At 37.0% G+C, this 18,876-nt stretch overlaps 1 protein-coding gene across 1 annotated transcript in view; it reads left to right on the top strand.

Moving 5' to 3' along the window:
• Positions 1-2,961: 2,961 nt before the first annotated feature.
• The window catches only part of LOC149284632 (laminin subunit alpha-4-like), a 55,533-nt gene continuing 39,618 nt past the window's right edge, over positions 2,962-18,876 (top strand). The window contains exons 1-3 of the mRNA XM_089496473.1: positions 2,962-3,041; positions 5,741-5,867; positions 14,573-14,674. Coding sequence (XP_089352599.1) covers positions 2,962-3,041; positions 5,741-5,867; positions 14,573-14,674 — 309 coding nt within the window. The remainder of the gene's footprint in view (positions 3,042-5,740; positions 5,868-14,572; positions 14,675-18,876) is intronic.

Here is an 18,876-nt window from a genome sequence, read left to right as displayed (position 1 = left end):
CATTTAAACAAACTGTTCAACAAGACATGTCCCATAACCTTCAGAGTTTCAACATGAAGTGTTTAATTTGGTTGTTGGCAAAGTTCTCTACCTGGTTAGGTACCCTTACACTAATTATAGAAGTCAAACATTTCAGGACCCCAATCCCCTAGAATGTCCTTAATCCTAATATTGCCTTTTGGGAACAAATTACTGAATTGTGTAGGCTCAGTGCTTATAGGATTCAACTTTGATAAAGATTTCCTACGGGCAGGTCCTGCCTTAGATGTTCAGGCGCCCTGTGCGGACTACTTCTCTGGCACCCCCCCTCAACAAAAAAGAAAGGGAAAAAATCTTGTAACAATCGTGTAATAATGTACCTTAAATACATTAAATAGCCCAGGGTGAGGCTTTTTTGACCCCAAACAGTCCAGCATAAGACATCTTAGTCCTCAAACAGCCTGCCCTGTGCCATTTGTGTACCATAAACACCCTGTCTGTGCCGCATGGCGCCCCTGCTGCCATGGCACCCTGTGGGGCCGCACAGCTCACACACCCCGAAGGCCGGCCCTGCCTACGGGATACGTATTGGAATCACTTGCAGGCGATAAAGTGTCCTAAGGAAGACATTAATTTTAAGAATGCTTACCCTTCCCAATAAAGTGAAATGTGGGAGCTCCCAAGAATGCAAATCTCTATCAGGCTTACCCAACAGGGGTTTGGAATTTAGCGAATAAAGCTGATTAAGGTCTACATCCCCAGATATTTGATATTTGAAGTACACAAGCGAAAATAAAAGTTTATCAGGTCTACACTTAAGAGAGAAATTGTGCTTTAACTCCCAGAAGAGGTTTGGATTTTTCCTCTTGGTAGAATGGTAATTTTAGCTTCTAACGCAGAAGAGGGTAACATGGCACCATCTTGCAGTACATTAAAGGTTTTACAGAACCAGGGTACTAATTATTCCTAATTCCTTATATGCTTTGTAATAGGAAGAAACTATCTGTCCATGTAGCCTTATTGGCCAACAATTTAAGTGCCCTCATAACCTTTTCATGCACTATTGGGCCCTTAAGTTTATCAGCCTCCTCTGCAGAGAGTCTGCAATCTATTTCTCTAAATAGGCACGGATCCTATCACAGAGGTTTTGAAAAGCCTCCAGGAATTCCGGGAGGCAGATTATAAATTCATTTTTTCTCGTCTTACTTTACACACCTCAGATTTTCCTATTTCAGTTTTAGTAGAGAAAACATCAGACAAAAATAATAATTTCATCGTTTTAGGCATGAACCAGATATTTTAATATTAAGAAATTGACAAGAGCAGTAAGAATCATGGTTTCATCGGAAAGTGGCTGAGCTTACATCTTGATAATATGTTCAAGTAAAGACTGATTGCAAGTGAGATTAATAAAAGAAACAAAGCTAAGCAATGTTTTCTAATGAAAGTAGTCAATGATTTACCATTGACTGCATAACAGCGGGCATCATTAATTTTGTACACACACGTACCTTCAGTAATCTGAGGAATTGGAAACCATTAATATTCATTTTTTACTGAACTTTTTTATAGATACAACATAGCTATTGAACTCAATACAAACCAGGCCATGTTTTACAGAGATGTTCCTGGTTTGAGTCTTTTATTGGGTACTAGCCAATCTGCGTGAGAATGGAAAGAGTGGGCTGGGAACTACTTGATTAACCTCCTGAGAACCTCCTGAGAACCAGAGAGGTCCTATGTATGTTTTGATTTGGCACACCAGTAATAAACATATTAACTGTTTTAAGAGTAGGTCGTAAAACCATGCACACAGAGAATGCTGAGAGTAAAAATTAAAATAGCAGAAAAAGATACATCGCTGATTATAACCAATGGTAGTGGAGTTGTATGTATTATGATTTTAAATAATTTAGTTTCACATTAAATTATTTCTGTTGTGTCTATTTTTTTATTTAGCTTTTTTCTTTAACTATGATGAACTCATCATGGAAAAGTGTGCCAAAGTTAGTCTGTGTGTTTAGAAAACAACGGACTTTCCGGACCTCAATGGACAATGGACATCAATGCGTATTTGTAGTATGTGATTATGCCTCTATACAGTTAGGCTCTGTGATTAGGTCTGATTTGGTGTTATAAGTTTAATTGTGGGCACCAATAAGAAGAATAAGAAATATGTGCTTCAATTTGAAGAGCTACAAAATTAATAATAAACGGCGGAGTTCTGCTATAAAGAGTGTTTAGCTTAATTGGATTTTGAAGGAAGGCCCATAAGTGGTGACCATATCACAATGTACAAATACATTAGAGGTTTGTATGAGACCCTCGCAGGAGACATCCTCATTTAGACTCACACGCTTTCATACTGCCACTCTCTCTCATGCCCTCTCACTTTTGCTAACCCTCTCTTACACTCTCAGTCACTCTTCCATGTCTACTTTACTGCAGCTCCACTTCTCTTGCCTTTTTTGTTCCTTTGGCTTCTTTCTTCTGTCTTCTTGTTTCATGTCTGCAGTACGGTCTTAATATATATATAAATATAATCTGATGGCCAGCCTCAAGACTGACCCCAGGTGAGGAGATTATTCTTTACGGGGCCCCTAGAACACCATCTGTGAATGAATACATTTTCTTTTTTTTTTTTGATATATTCAGTGCCTTTTTCTGGTTCAAAATGTACTTTATACAGTATAATTTAAAAAAAAAGATACGATGTTCCATGTTTATACATTCAACAAGGATTACAAGCAATCGCATAAATTGATTCTTAGATCTTACTGGGTCTATGGATACCCAGGTGCTACTAGTCAATGATGTGCATACCTGGTGAATTCCCAGGGTTGGTTACCTAGTGAAGGGTTGGTGGTGAAGGTGTGAGTTTAGCTGAATGTTGTAGCTAAACATTGTAGTTGTAGTAGTCTTTAATATGTGGGGAGCAAAGGAGAAGTGGGAAGGGAGTCAATAGGGATTGAGCACGGAGTAATGTCTTGTCTGTCCAGAGAAAAAAGAAACCGGACAACTCAGGAAGCAGAGACTCTGGTACAGACCTGTGGAGGTCCCAGGTATGCTGAGGTACTGCTTGGATCAGAGTTGAATACAGTCTTACACCACTAGTCAGTGCTTTTTGCTGTGCAGTTGCACCACATGTCCCCATTTTGTGCACCAGTATCACTCTTCCCCTTGTGTTTCTACCAGTGACATTCTCTTCACCAAGCCGCAGCACAGCATAGAAAATCAACCTTGAAAAACCATACACTAGTGGTGGTCACTAAATGCTTATAAGGGTAGTTGGTTTGTCTGTACTGTTTACTGGATGACTACAAAATTAACAATATTATGTTAAACTAGTAAACATTGTCTTTATTTATACTATTCCCTGGCCCTCAAATGCATGTCAGGAGTGTTTTCACAATGAAAACTGGATTCCACTTGGAATTATAATTGTATCATATATTTTATTGTACATTAAAAGGACATGAAAAGGACAGGAAATGAATAGATGAATTTTCTTTGGGGGTTTTAAGCAGCGGTTTCCTATGCTTTAAAGAAAAACAATAGCGTAGTTCAGTAAATATGAGAAACAGGATGGTATTGCTAATGACTTCTAGTAGCAAGGAATGCTGAAAATGTTATTGTTCATATGAGGAGTGAAGGATATCTAAGTATACTTCAAATTCTGTGTCTTTTTGAATAGAAATAATAGGGTTTGGTGTTAGACAATGTGTCATTCTCTTTCAATACCCACAGGTACTTCTTACACTACCTTTACAAAATTAACATGTTCTTTACACATCCAACACAGACGTCCCTCCTCCATGGCACATGTATGGGGCATTCTGTAGAAGCCTCTCATTTCCAATCTCTTACTTCTCTGCATTTAAGCTCATTTGCTTGTAGGAGATGCATTCAGCCAAACAGACCAATTGCTTCTTGCTCCCATGTGGTATTCTCACCGCCAGTCACCTCCAATGCTGTCTTGGGAAAGGTTCTGGGGATCTAACACGATGTAGAAAGAGTTCCTATTGAAATTAATCAGTTTAATTTTGTTTGTTTTATACGGGTTCCTCCTTGTTTTCATCAAATTTGAACTAAAAAAAATACTTCTGTGAATTAACCCCCCAGACCCCCCATCAATCTCCCTGAAGCCCGTTTTCTAAAACCAAGGAGCTGGTATCCATTTTTGTACCTTGTAAGTTGGCAGTATGATTTTAGCGTGTGATTTTCATTTTCAGCGAAAGTCTAAATTTTAGATTGAATCTAGCCCCTTATGTTTATAATTACTTGGAAATACTGTTTTTATTATAGATCAATTAAAAAAGTTCTAAAGCTTTCCCCACCTGTAACTATTTCAAACTAAACCATCATGGATACTGAGCGTGTACTTCCTTTTCATTGAAAACATTTTTCAATCTTATTCTTCTTCCTATCTTTCCCTGGCCTGTAAATTGTTCTCACAAGCGAAAAAGTTAATGTTATAAATATTATTTAGTAGTCCATTATGACTCAGCTCAGAAAAATGACGTAAAGGTTACATTCCATGTGTTTTATGGGCCTACAGTGGAAAGCGCTGGTCAGCTTTAGGCAGTTCACTCCGTCCTCGTACACTACCAGCCTTGTTTCTGGTGCTTCACAAAGCACTCCTTTAAGGGTAATACAGAACACTCTTTGTAAATGATGCTTCGCATCCCTGGACCGATAAAGTAACATTTAAGGACTCATCAGCTTACAAGACAATTATGAACTGAACAAGCAGTGCTATAATGAAGTCTGATGAGAAGGAAAAAAAACAACTTTACAGAATAAATAAATGCATTTTTTCGGTTATTCATAGCCGTAAACCTTGCGGCAGTGTCTGAGAAAATTCCTCCTCTTGGCACGATATGGATTATGCCATAATATATCAAAGGTTACCTCAAATCTCGGTACAATCTGAACTCCAATAACTAAAAAAATTGACATAGAATAATATTTAAAAAAACCTGCAAAATAAATAAAGAATGTGTATATCTTGCACATTTCATAGATGTGACATTCAGTCTGTCAGTTTGCTTCCATGCTACTAGATAACATAAATGCCATGTCATTTACACTCATGTCTGATATGTGTGAATGACAGACAATTTGACAGGTTTAGTTACCTGACACTTAGCTATCAGGAAGAAAACATCTCAGAGTTAATGTTACATGTCAAGTACAGTAGTAGTACAGTACAGTAAGTGTTCATATGATGTTTTCCAATAAAAACAGTTTGAGACCACGCTTTCCTTAAATAGAGGGAGGTACTAATACTTAAGGTAAATGTAATTGCAGACCCTGGAACACAACCGTACACTGGCTGTGTCCAGACAAGCAGAAGATAAGGTGGCTAGGGGACAAGTGGTGTATTTTTCACCGACTGCTTTTTGAAAGCACTGCCCTCTTTTAGTATATCCTTCTGTAGTCCCCAGAGGGGATCAGAACAACTGGCATTAGCAGAGAAGGAGACTGCTTGTGTGTGTGTGTGAAGAGGAAAAGCAACTAGACTGTGGACAGCCCCTCTTCAGCTAAACATCTGGAAAGTAAAATCACAGCAGAGTTTCAATGTAAGAGGCACCAGTGGAGTGAAGAGGGTGTGTGTGCCTGCTTCAGAGAACACCAGAGCACCAGCATTTGTTAACCTGGGAGCAACACGTTTGGATGCAAGTTGAAGAATGGCTTCTGGGTTTCAGTGGCAATGTTTTTGCCTGTTAATATCACTTTGGACATATATCTGTTATTGCAGTGTAGCCTTTGAAGGCAGTGCTTTGGAATCTGAAGGCAGCACTTCATCAAGTCCCAGCAGACTAGAGTCCAGAGTAATAGACATACAGCATGCCTCCATTCCTGCAAGACTGGTGCCTATCTCACAGGTAAATATTCCCAACATTAATGCTGTAGTCATACCGTATATATATATACAGTCCAAGTGTAATTCACAGGTTTAGTTTAACTGAGCAGAATTAGAGTAGTAATCTATTGTATGGGTTACCTGTCCTTGGAGTTTAGTTTTGCACGGTGACATAATCTGGTGTTGGAGTGCAACAAGGGATTGAGTTCAGATTCACAGAGTACAATGCACAAGGAGCCTAATCTTTCTAATCTGAAATTGGTAAGGATCTGCTACTGGGAACACTACAGAAATAGTTAATGATACGTATAGCAGGGGCAGTCAATTTGTGGTTGCACCTCTATAGGGTGCCTAGGGGTTCTAAGGTCCACATTTGACTACAGTTAACATACAGCTAGTTTCAACAAGCATAGGTCAATGACATGATATTTGCAGGTTAAACATTAGACAAGTGAATTGAATGGGTTTTAGGTAATTTAGAGTGGATACTGTTGTCTTCTGATGCAGTCTCAAAGAGTTTTGTATTCAACCATTCTAGAGCTCATGGGTGGCTGTAGACTTTTAGCTACCAAATTAAAGACACACAAACAAAGCTCAACTTCATGTATATCCTTTGTACTCTATGCATTTTTGTAATGAGCTGCACAACAATAGAGTTAACATATTAAACTGCTGAACGATCTGAATTTTAAAAAGTGTATCAGTTCTGTAAGCTGTAACTGGGGTCATCTTTAATGTTGAAGAGATCCTGGCAAAGTTCTTCATGGTGGTTCTCACCCCCTAAAGGGTCTCCTAAAGCCACCTTAGCCCTCTGTGTTAGTTCCTTTGCAAAAGCCTTAAAGATGTCCCTGACTCTAAAACTTCACTGGTGACAATTCCATAGTAAGGTTTCTATATTAAGCAAAAATAATAGAATGCATGAATTAAACTTACTAGGTGTCCAGTGACTAAGTTATTTCTAGACACAAAAATAGAACCACAGACGCTGACATCATCCTATTTGCACATACTTGTCACCATGAAACCTTGAGTTTGGGGGAGTGTTATTTTTCTCTTGACTTTCTGAGTGTATAGTTGCAGAGGATTAGTGTAGAAGAACCTATAGAAGTATACAGTGTAGCTATGCTGGGTAATTCTGTGAAACTTTCACATTATGCTTTTTAGGTACTAAAATGAAGCCACAGACCATTTGTCAATGGCACACTGTTCTGCTACACTGAATATTTACTTTTTCTTTAAAATAATATCCTAATGTTTTTTTCTTTTTAAAATAATACTTTTATTACATTATTTCTCCTAAACTAATAAGTAGATTTCAAAGCCAGCCATATTCCTTTCATATGAATGAACGGTGGCATGTAAAATTGCCACAAGGATTGGTGCTTCCTAGCATGACAATGTTTTTCTTGTTCTGTGGTATGAAAATCACATTTGCTGCATTGATGTAGTTGCTGCAATGGGTTAAACATTCAAAATTACATATAGTTTTAAGTGATTTATAGTAGTGTGGGAGGCACTCCTGGAGGCCTACACACGATGCTGTCCTGTTCCTAGTGAAACCACAGCTCAATACAGCTGCCACAATAGGCTTAGTTGGCCTAGGCCGGAATGTGCCACTGGTATTGAACAAACAAATTAGGAATGTCCACAGAATGAACACAAACAGTTGTAAGTGGGGTAAAAGCAACATTTACTTAGCTTACAGTTTAAACCTTGGTGGGACAGTATCTTTTATTAAAACAGAGTAAAAAAATGTTGCATGTGAGTTTTCTCAGGTCACTGGGTCACTCTGCTCTTTCTGTGGGGTGCAGAAGCGGTGTTTGGCCATGCCTATTTCCACCCAATTCCCCACTCCCGTACAAGTCTAAGATATCTGAGGGCTAACCTGCAAAATCTCCCCATAAGCATTTTTCCACTTTTGCTGCCCTTCAGCTATTTTCCATGCAGGAGGGCTGTGCTGAGCCATCACGCTCCATTTAAAAGTGGAGTGCAGGAAGATGACATCATATCCCGGAGCCTACTAGGAAGGACAATGGTGCTAAGGGGGCAGCAACCATGGTGGTGTGGGTTAGGACAGCACCAAAGGTAAACACACCACAGGATATACTTCCCACCAGTCAGTGCCAGCTCTGGCTCTGCACTTTCCTAATTAGGAGTGCTTTACTGCCACTCATACAGAATGGACCCCAGTATGCAATAACTATAGTACTTGGGGACTATTGTCTAATGCTCTCTTAACTAGCACATGATATAAACATATGAGATAATATCCCACTATTTTACCAGCTGCCATATATACTGATGTATACACTTGTTGCCTCTTCCTCCCTTGTTGGTTACAGTAGGGCAAAGTAGTGTAAAACATGTGTCATATTATCAAGCTGATGTACAAACTATTAGAATAGCTGTATTCTCTGTAAAAGATTGACCTACACTGGGCATAAGACGTGGTTTCAAATACCAGATTTTCACTCTAGCCATGAACAAGTCCTAAATATATCTTCTAGAAAACTACTGCTTAGCTATACCTCAGCCTTATTTTGGCCTTTTGTTAACCTTGTACAATTCTTGTGAGGGGGTTTTCCTTAACATCCCTTTCCTGTTGTGAAGCGTGAGTTTATTGTGTATTTGAACTCAAATTACTTCTTTATGGCTATATAGAGGCTAATGTTGTTTTGTATAAAACATACAAAAACTACAGTTTCTCCAAGCATGAACTGTTATGAGTTCTACCATCTGCTCATAGTTTGTAGATACTCTGACTTAGCGTATGCAGGTCAAAATTATGTGTGCTATCCAACTGTGAATAAGTATTGTACAGAACATTAAATTAGTCATGCAAAAAAAACAAGACTAGCAATGATCTGAACCAATTTGATTTAACTCAGGAATTCGGACAGATGAATGCATTTAGTGCTAAGGTGTCTCTAAATAATACTCCAACAGGTTGCAGTAATATAATTTGCTCTAGAAAATTGAAATCTATTAGATTGACTATTTACAGATATAACTAATATTTCTTATTATGTTCATGAACTAATTCATATAGCAGTTTGAGATTCGTATTTACCGACTTTCTAGTTAAGCAGACCCAGCATAGGGATGCTCCCAGGTTCTTCAGGCTGTCCTGTACTGAACCCCTTTTGCATTTATGTAAATATACAAATCCATATCCTAGATACCCACTAATTAGAAAACATTTTTTTAGTATTTGTAATAATAATTTATATGTCACATCAGTGATACTCACTAAAAACATTTTTTTGTTAGTATTTGTATTCAGTGATAAAACATTTGTTAAAAGAAAGCTTATGGTGGTAACTTTTCAGATCAGTCCTACTTTCATTTGAAGCATGAACCAGTCTAATCATCTACTTGTAGCTGCTGTGCACATTGTTTATTTTACGTTGTAGACACTTCTACTCAACATGAGAAAGTTTGCCATGTGAGGTGCAAGCAAGTGTTTAGGTCAGATGGGGCAAATATGTTATATTACCTATGCTGTGAAAATGAACCCTTGAGATTAGTCACACTCTTTTTTTTTTGTGGAAATTTAAGAGTTAAATTTAGAGACGCTCAAATCCGTGGAAATTTAAGCCACATATGTTTCATATTGAAGTGTTTTAGTTTCTCATGGAGATCTTAATTAAAATCATATGCTGGAATCCGAGTACGCAACAGCAATCACTCAGTAAACGAGAAGGGTTTATGTGCAGCCTCCTGTTTGGATTGCACACCAATACAGAGATGGAGGGTGTGACAGTTCATTATGGCTTGTCCACATGGTAGAATTTCCATTCATGCAACACAGCAATTAGTAGCCACATGTAGCAGATCAAATGTAGAAGATATTAAGCAGTTTATGGAGATGACACATTATGTATTTAGGATAACACTGGGCATATTAATTTACAGAATAAATGGATAACTGTCTACATTATTGCCCTTGGGGTGTTCGGCGCCCCTCTATTAAATAGACCCACCCTGCTAAATTCAGCTGTGACATCAAACTGTTTTCAAGGTCAGGCTGTATGAGGCATATTTTATAAGGCTACAATGAATAATGCTACACAGTGTCACTTGTTTTTATCACAAATTTTCCTTTTGATTCAGTAAATATTTAGTTGTATCCACTGACTAAAGACACACATATGACAATTCCATGTTGACAATTGTTTTCCATTTTCATGAGAGCCATATCGATGTTATATGTTGTCTACCAGAACATTATTTTTGTACTTAAGCCAATATATGAAATTCTTAGACAATAAAAGTGACTAATGTGGTAAGGTTAGTCAGAACCAAATGTGGTCCATGGTTGCTAATGAAAAACTTGTCTAACATTGCAGAATTAACAAATCCTATATTTCATATAGTTTTCTGATTTTATCCAAATTGTGAGCTTTGCATGAAACGTTTTAGAAGTTAGACAGTAAAAAGACCCACAAAAAAAATCTTGCCTCTAAATCCTCAACACCTGAGGTTGGCATGGTCTTTTGATAAGCAGATGTCTATATGATTTTGTGCTAAATCTATAGTGATTAGAACTTTGAAGCTACTGTGCTAATAAACAACCTTACAACTCAGTAAAACGTATATTCTTATTTTAAGACTGGCAGCTAGTGAATTGGTGGAGTACCTAACGTAAAAATCTGTAGACTTGGGAGACCAGTATTTGGGCTTGTTACAGAGATTTGAGGTTTATTTTGTTCCCAATGAGACAAATAATTAAATTTTCAAAAGGAGTTGGTTGAGGTATTGTGAGTTGAGCTTTAAAAATATCTATTTAATCTCATTTAATGTAATTAAACTTTGTACATAAGAGACGGGTAATATAGAGTCATAGGCATAGGGCTTAACTTAGGTCATGCTCTGCAATCATGAGAATCCCACACTTCTTTCGCATCGTATAAAGCCATACAGTTGTGAATAATCTAAATATACATTCAACTCAATGATAGCACAGTTATGTCTATAGTTGGCTATAGGTCACTTTATATATACCCAGCCAGGGTATTACCGTGATTACAGGGCCGCCTTGGAACATTAAAGCCAGCGACCACTTGAAGATGTAAGTGTGTCCAACGGCTGCATATGCACGGATGCATGCTCCATTTTTATCAGTGACGACTTTGGTTAGGACATAAACTGCATATTATTAAATCTAAATTTATATATTTTTTTATGTATTATGGAGAATTATATTTCATTTATAATTACCGTATTTGCTCGATTATAAGACGACCCTGATTATAAGACGACCCCCCAAAATCTGAATATTAACTTAGGAAAAAAAGAAAAAGCCTGAATATAAGACGACCCTAAAGGAAAAAAGTTTTACCAGTAAATGTTAATTCATGTAAACTATTTTTTTAAATAAAAGCCATGATTGAGAAAAATATTTTTTTTGTTTTTATTTCCTTGTATTTTCCAACCTGTCCCCCAGTTACGCACATCTGCCCCCAGACTTGCCACACCAATATGGCACTGTGGCCCATGATATGCCTTTTAACCCTCTATATGCCACTGTGCCCCATGGTATGCCTTTTAACCCCCTAAGTGCCAGAGTGGCATATAGGGGTATAAGGCATTCCAGAAATGCCCTATGCCCCCATTTAATACACACACGTACACACTTACCGGTGCTTCCAATTTCCTGCTGTATTGCCGGGGCAGCGGGTTGACGTCTCCTTCCGCTGCAGCCGGAAGGAGGTGGAGTTGGCAGCGGGGGTTTGTCTGCATCGGTCGGGCATACCTTCCCCGGCTGTCAGAGATCAGAGTTCCCCGCACCGGTGCGGGGAACTCTGATCTCTGACAGTCGGGGAAGGTATCCGCGACGGACGCAGACAACCCCCGCTGCTAGCCACACCTCCTTCCGGCTGCAGCGGACGTTGTCTACGCGGATCGCGTAGACGTCAACCCGCTGCCCCGGCAATACAGCAGGAAGCACCGGTAAGTGTGTGTGGGGGGGTGTTAAATGGGGGGGGAGACAGGAGGATCCAGGTCCCCTGCAGCGGTGCGGGGGATCTGGATCTTAGTCTCATAATCAGACCTCTATTTGAGGTCTGATTAGAAGACGACCCCGATTAGAAGACGAGGGGTATTTTTCAGAGCATTTGCTCTGAAAAAAACCTCATCTTATAATCGAGCAAATACGGTATATATTATTAATACAGCCTGCTAATTCTCTGTTAACCACAGCCTTGATTTTCTGCTCAGGATACACACATGTGCATACCTGGAAGTTTGCCATGTTGAACACAGGGTCAGTTTCTTCACGGGGAGTTGTCTAGCTGTGCCTGTCCAACAGATCATTGATTTCCCATGTTATGTATCTGCACCACTCCTATCAAGTGTGTTTACTAGTGTTACCAATACATCATTGCCTTTCCTACAGTTCTTTAGAACAAGACCTCTTGTTCTAGCTATCTTTCGACCTTGGAAAATTCGACTGTGTTCGCCCATTCATCTTATAGGTAAACATCCACTTAAGGACTCCTTTTATCTGTGGGTCTTGTAACTGTGGCCAAAAAAGGCAACAGTTGCTAAGAGCTAAACAAAGGAAATCATTCTCGCCATGTGTGGTTTTCAGAGATAGATAAGTAAACCTTATTGTAATTTTTTGCCATACATGCTATATATTTTTTTAACAGTAGGTAAGAGAACCTACTTTTTGTATCCGCATATATATTTGTACATTGTAAAAATGTACCATTGTCCCTGATCTCATTGTAGTATTTCTTTCAATGGTATGTATTAATGTGCTTCTGAAGATAAGGTCTACAAAACCTTGTTTTAGTTGAGGCCCTACAAGTCATCCACAAAGTAGCATCAGACTCTTTTTACCGTTAAACCCATTTCTTTATATATCTTGTGGACTTTTATAGTTAGTCGAATCCTTTGGGGATTATTATGTTACTCCAGGTGATACAATCTACATCTAATTTTTCTGTTGATAACATCATTTACATTCCATCCCTAGTATATTTATATTTCTGTAGTTGATAAGCCATATTTTACTCATAAAGGATTGCAGAGTTGTAAATATGAATCAAAGTTGAATCCTTTAATGCCACCAACATAGAAAAAGATGTAAAGCTACTTAAACGTTACCTTTGCTGCTGATGTTCATAAGGGTAAATACATCACTGGCTAACAGCCAATTCTGCTTTTACTCTCAACAAGTTTACATTGGAATAGGTTGTGTGTCTTGTTCACTTTAAACTATAAAGACTGCGCTTAACTGGTCAAAAAAAAAAACTACATTTGTATTAAGAATCTTCTTAAAGTTTGTCTATGCTGTCTTGGAACTAAATCATTTGATTTTAAATATGTAATAAGTATTGTCTTCAACTGTGCTGTCATTAAAACAATATTACAATTTTCCTTTCTTCTCAACTCACTTCTTGTTCCCCCAGGTTCCATTTATATATCTTAAGTGTTATTAAAGCCAATGGATTGTAACTATCAGGCACACTGTAATATCTGTAACAAAAAAAGATATGGCCATACAAGTTGTTAAATAACACACGTAGCAATTTTAGTCTTAACCACCAAGTGTTCTCTCATAGTGTAAGTGTGAATTACATCTGTCCATACACTAAGCTGTCTTATAGATAAAGCCCTCAGTACCACATTCCACACTTTCTCTGTGCCATTCCTCACACAGATGGCTTCCAAATTGAATTTTTGGCTCACTGTTTATGGAAAATTAGCTGCCATTTACTTATAGCATATCAGCATGGATGTAAATATCAAACATATAAATATTACCACCACATGCTAATATGCTGCATTTTTTAAATCAAGATATATATGTATTCATATATTGTTTTGTGTATTAAATTGCTTCATAGCATGCGATCATTATAGCTTATTTGCTTCTATAGTAAATTTTGCTTGTAATGTATCAATTGTAACTAACTAATTTTTTCTTCTTTCTTTTGAAACATTAATTTAAATAAAGTGAAACATTACAGTGTTGTTTTGAAGAAGTCTACTAGGGTATTGTGCCAATAACATTTTATTGAATCCAGTGAATTTAGAAAACAAATCTGACCTTAGGGCTCTGTGACCCATGCGGTCCATGGGAAAATTGAAAACTGCATTGTTGCTCATCATGTAGAGGGAGTATATGATCTGTGAGGTAATGGTTTTTGTCTTGAGCTTTGAGTGCGTCCTAGCGGGGATAATAGTACTGGACTATAATATTGAGCATATGTAGGGCCTATAGACTTTGCAGCACTATAATTAGGCATGAACATGTCATGATGGTACAGATCTATTAATCCTTCCCTCACCATTATAAAGTTCCATTCCTGCAATTAAAAGTAAGCAGTGCATATCTCCCAGCAGTTCTGTTTTCCTGGGACAGTCTCAATTTTGAGGAGCTTTTCTGATCAACTCCACTGTCTCGCTTTTCCAGACTGTGGGAATTATGGGCCAGTTGTGCAGATCTATTGATATTCCCTGACTAGCCAAGGGAGCTATAAAGTCAATGGAGGTCTGATTAGAATCAGCTTGTGCATAAATCTCAGCGTATGTGTGTGATCGTGTCATGGGTGCACTTTTAACTGTATCAGTTCAAATTCGTAGAGGGTTGTTCTTATAAGTCTTTCTCTTTCTGTTTCAAATTTTATGCAAAGGACAAAATGTGACAAAATCCTTAAACTCACATTCATGTGAAAAAGAAACATTATCTAATATTGTGTTCCTTTTCTTCAACAGAGGTGTCAGGTGGGATTCTACTACTCAGTTTCTGGAGAGTGCCTACCTTGTAAATGCAATGGAAACTCGCAGAAGTGCTTGGATGGTTCTGGAACTTGTGTGGTAAGATCCCTTTTAGGTGTAATAAAAATAAAATGTAAAATTTTTTATATAGAATATAGCTACAAGGACATTAAAACTTAATATAGTTAGGCATTGATCAATAGTATTATCTGTGGAAGCTAGTGTGGTTTACAGAGGGCAGATCATGTCAAACAAATGCGCATTATTTGCACTAAGTAGGGAAGAGAAATGTGGATCATGATGTGTAATTAGATATGAACCATTGAGATACAGCATTTGAGTTGGTGGTTCAGAGAATTTCACTGCACAAATGAAAAGAGATAGGTTTAAGGAAGTTCTTGTTTTAATTTGTTCTTGGATTAAGAAGACAACAGCATACAGAGAGTTGTTAGTAAAACAACTGTAACCTGATTATCACAGGATAATCCCCTTGAATAGTTTTCACAAGTGGAATTTGCAAGTATTTCAGTTTTTCATAATGGCATCAAAAACAAGAATCCATTATATGATTCAATGGGAGACATTCTTCTATATTGGCGAACGCAAGAATACATATTTGAAAAATAAATGTGCTTTCACTGTAAGCGATACATGAGTTTTCTTATAATTATTATTGAACTGTTCTACATTTTTCAAAATATGCATTATACTCTGGGGCCAGCAACAATGCAGGATGATATGTACAATATCTCACAAAAGTGAGTACACCCCTCACATTGTTGTCAATATTTTATTATATCTTTTCATATGAAGAAATGACACTCTGCTACAATGTAAAGTAGTGAGTGTACCGCCTGTATAACAGTGTAAATTTGCTTAAGGGTGTACTCACTTTTGTTGCCAAGGTTTAGACACTAATGGCTGTGTGTTGAGTTATATTTGAGGGGACAGCAAATTTATACTGTTACACAGGCTGTACACTCACTACTTTATATTGCAGCAGAGTGTCATTTCTTCAGTGTTGTCACATGAAAAGAAATAATAAAATATTTTCAAAAATGTGAGGGGTGTACCCACTTTTGTGAGATACTGTATATTGTCTAAATACATTAATATATACTAGTATAAGTCTGTGTTTTTAAAGTAATATAATTTACATATATCCGTGTAGAGTATGCAATAATAACAATAATATGAATAAGCCACCTTAGTACAGCTCTCGCGGGGTCACGAATGACCCTACATGACTTCCTAAGTGTTATTGATATTGCTGACATGCCTCGATTCAGCAACATAACCCCCCTACCCCGAACACCTGACGTCATCAGTGAGTGACATTGCTGCCACTCACAAGATGGCGGCGCCAACTGACACACCAATAAGTTTACTACCATAAAGTTTGACAAAGGCTGGTGTTAGAATTATGCATGGAAAGAGATAAAATACTAGCATTAGAAATACCCTGGGGTGTTTTCAAACATATATGGTTTGATGGGGTAAATTCAAATGGCCGGCTTCAAAGATGTCCCAAATTGGACATGGGGTAGAATTTTCAACATGTCAATATTCAAAGTTAAAAAAGTGAATTGGGCATGTACCAAATGTGACCTATTACTCCCCAAACAACCCAATAAACCCATGTATGTGGTATCACTGTGTTGAGGAGATGTTGCTGAATACATATTGAGGTGTTGTTTGACAGTGGCATAAACCAGGAGCTGTAAATTTATACCTGAAGTAAAATGGAATCTGAAGTAAAGTTTGATGATAGAATTAGTGCATGGGATGAGTTAAAATACTGGCATTTGAAATATCCTGGGGTGTCCCGTTTTCAAACATATATGGTTTGATTTGGTAAATTGAAGTGGCCAGCTTCAATGTTGCCCCAAATAGGACATGGGGGTAGTGTGACCATATTTAAAAAAATTTAAATAGCAATAAGCTACTTGTACTTATTACCCTATAACATGTAAAACAGCAAAAATAAATAAATAAAGAAAAACATTAAGTATTTCTAAACTCAGGACAAATATTAGAATCTATTTAGCAGGTTTTTTCATTAGTTTTTTCAGTTGAGTAAAAGATTTTTCAAATAAAAGTGAGAAAAAGTCCTTTTTAAAAATAAAAAATCACCATATTTTATAGTAAATTAGACTATATGGTAAAAAATAATGTTATCTAAATAAAGTCCTGCTTGTCCTAAAAAAACAAAACAATATATAAAGTATGTGGGTGCCAGAAGTCAGAAGAAAATTACAGCTAAACAGCAACACCGCAAAAATGTTAAAACAGCCTTTGTCCCAAAGTATACTACAAGTAAAAACAGTCTTGTCATTAAAGGGTTAAATAAAAAAATACATATGTCTCCAGAGGGAAATAGGTCACCAAACAGAACAGAATAGCATTATGTTCATTTGAAAATAATATAAAAAAACACATTTTTTTTTATCAGGAAAAAAAGGGGCACAAGTTTACTAGCCAGAAATAGCATCAGTCTGGCTCCAGTTCTGGGTAGAACTGCCAAAATCAAGATGGTTGGAGACATAATGAGAACAAATGTTTATATGTCATGGAAAGCTTTTGGGTCTATGACACTGTCTTTCCATGGATGTTTAAAATGTGCTGTTGGTGCCATTATATTGTGTTTTGTGGTTTTACTTAAATTTTTCATGATCTCCCCAAAGTCTACTATAGATAATCTTAGATTGTGACTTAATGTTTGATGTTTGCATGTCAGTTTAAATTCTAATATACACTACTGTTCAAAAGTTTGAGGTCACTTAGATATGTCCTTGTTTTTGAAAGAAAGGCAAGTTTTGTCCAGTAAAATAACATTAAATGGTTCAGAAATACAGTGTAGACTTGGTGGTGTTGTAAATGACTATTGTAGCTGGAAACAATTTTTTTAAATCTTTTATTTTTATTTTAAATGGAATAACTTCATAGGCATACAGAGGCACTTTATCAGCAACCATCATTCCTGTGTTCCAACGGCACGCTGTTTTAGCTAATCCAAGTTTAATTTTAAAAGGCTGATTGATCATTAGAAAACCAATTATGTTAACACAGCTAGAAATGTCCTTGTTTTCCATGAAAACAGCTATGTGACCCCAAATGTTTGAAGTAGTATATTTGAAACTTCACAACAAAATTAAATAAAAAGCATGTAACTAAGGAAGAAATTTCCATAATTGCTGGAATCTAGAGCCAAGGATAGACAAAGTTTCCTAAACAGACATTAGTGTCCATGACCAAATTTGTTATAACAAATAAGATGCACATGAGATGTTTATTGAAATGTTCACCACAGCTCCTGTTGCTGCCTACTTCTTCCTGTAGGTGATCTAGATATTAGTAAGCATACCTTATTACTTTAAGCCATTAAGTGATGTTAGGTTGTGGAGGTGAAAACATTTTACCAACAATCTATATATATATTTGTCATATATCTATACATATACATACATATACACTAAGTATATGGCTAAAGAAATTATAAAATTCATCCCCACAAAATCCACAAAAGCAAATTTCAGGAAGCAATATCAGTCCTTGTTTCAAAATTACCCATTTGATACAGTATTTTACAGTGTCCTGATCCTAAAAACACAGCTAAGAACCATTAGGATAATTCATTGATTCATCTGAGTTTTGTTTCCAGAAGATAAAAGGCCCTATTAAAACTTGACTGCTCTGTGGGAAGATGGATGGAAATTAAATGCCATATCTAGAGTTTGCTAAGTCCATCAGTTTAGTAGTTTTGGAAACTGATGTTTAGAGCTTTATAGAAAATAATTTTCAAGAGGCAATTTCCAAACATTTAGTGCAGTAAGAAAAGGCATTTGTAGTGATGAGTGATCATTGTATGCATTGCGGTTGTTGTTTAAATGTCTGCTGCTACCCAATTTATCAAGCCATTAAAATGTTATATTATAATCATGAAACCAACTGAACCATCAAAACCTGAAAGCAGGTTCATGAATGAATTGTAAAATTGAGATGGGAGAAACAAAAGTCCTCCCTGAACTATCTTTTAGAAAAAAATACTCTGTATTTCATAACAAATCCTTTGACAAATGTTCCTTGTGTCCTATGTTTCCTCCACTGTCAAACCATGCAATGTTATCACATATGGAATAGTTAAGAGAAGAATTTACCATGACAATCCTTCCTCTCAACTTAATATGTATTCTCTATTTAAGCAATGATTTATTCCAAACAGGAAAGTTGAAAAGATATAATATGACAAAACAAAACGAGTCACTGTTAAGTGCTATGAAGAAGGAAGACAATTTTTTTGC

This window comes from Sceloporus occidentalis, unplaced genomic scaffold (assembly GCF_023333645.1).
Source record: "Sceloporus occidentalis isolate IW3139 unplaced genomic scaffold, rSceOcc1.0.p SCAF_90, whole genome shotgun sequence".
NCBI lineage: Eukaryota > Metazoa > Chordata > Lepidosauria > Squamata > Phrynosomatidae > Sceloporus > Sceloporus occidentalis.
The sequence above is the reverse complement of the archived record's forward strand: the minus strand, read 5'-3'. Positions and strand labels throughout refer to the sequence as shown.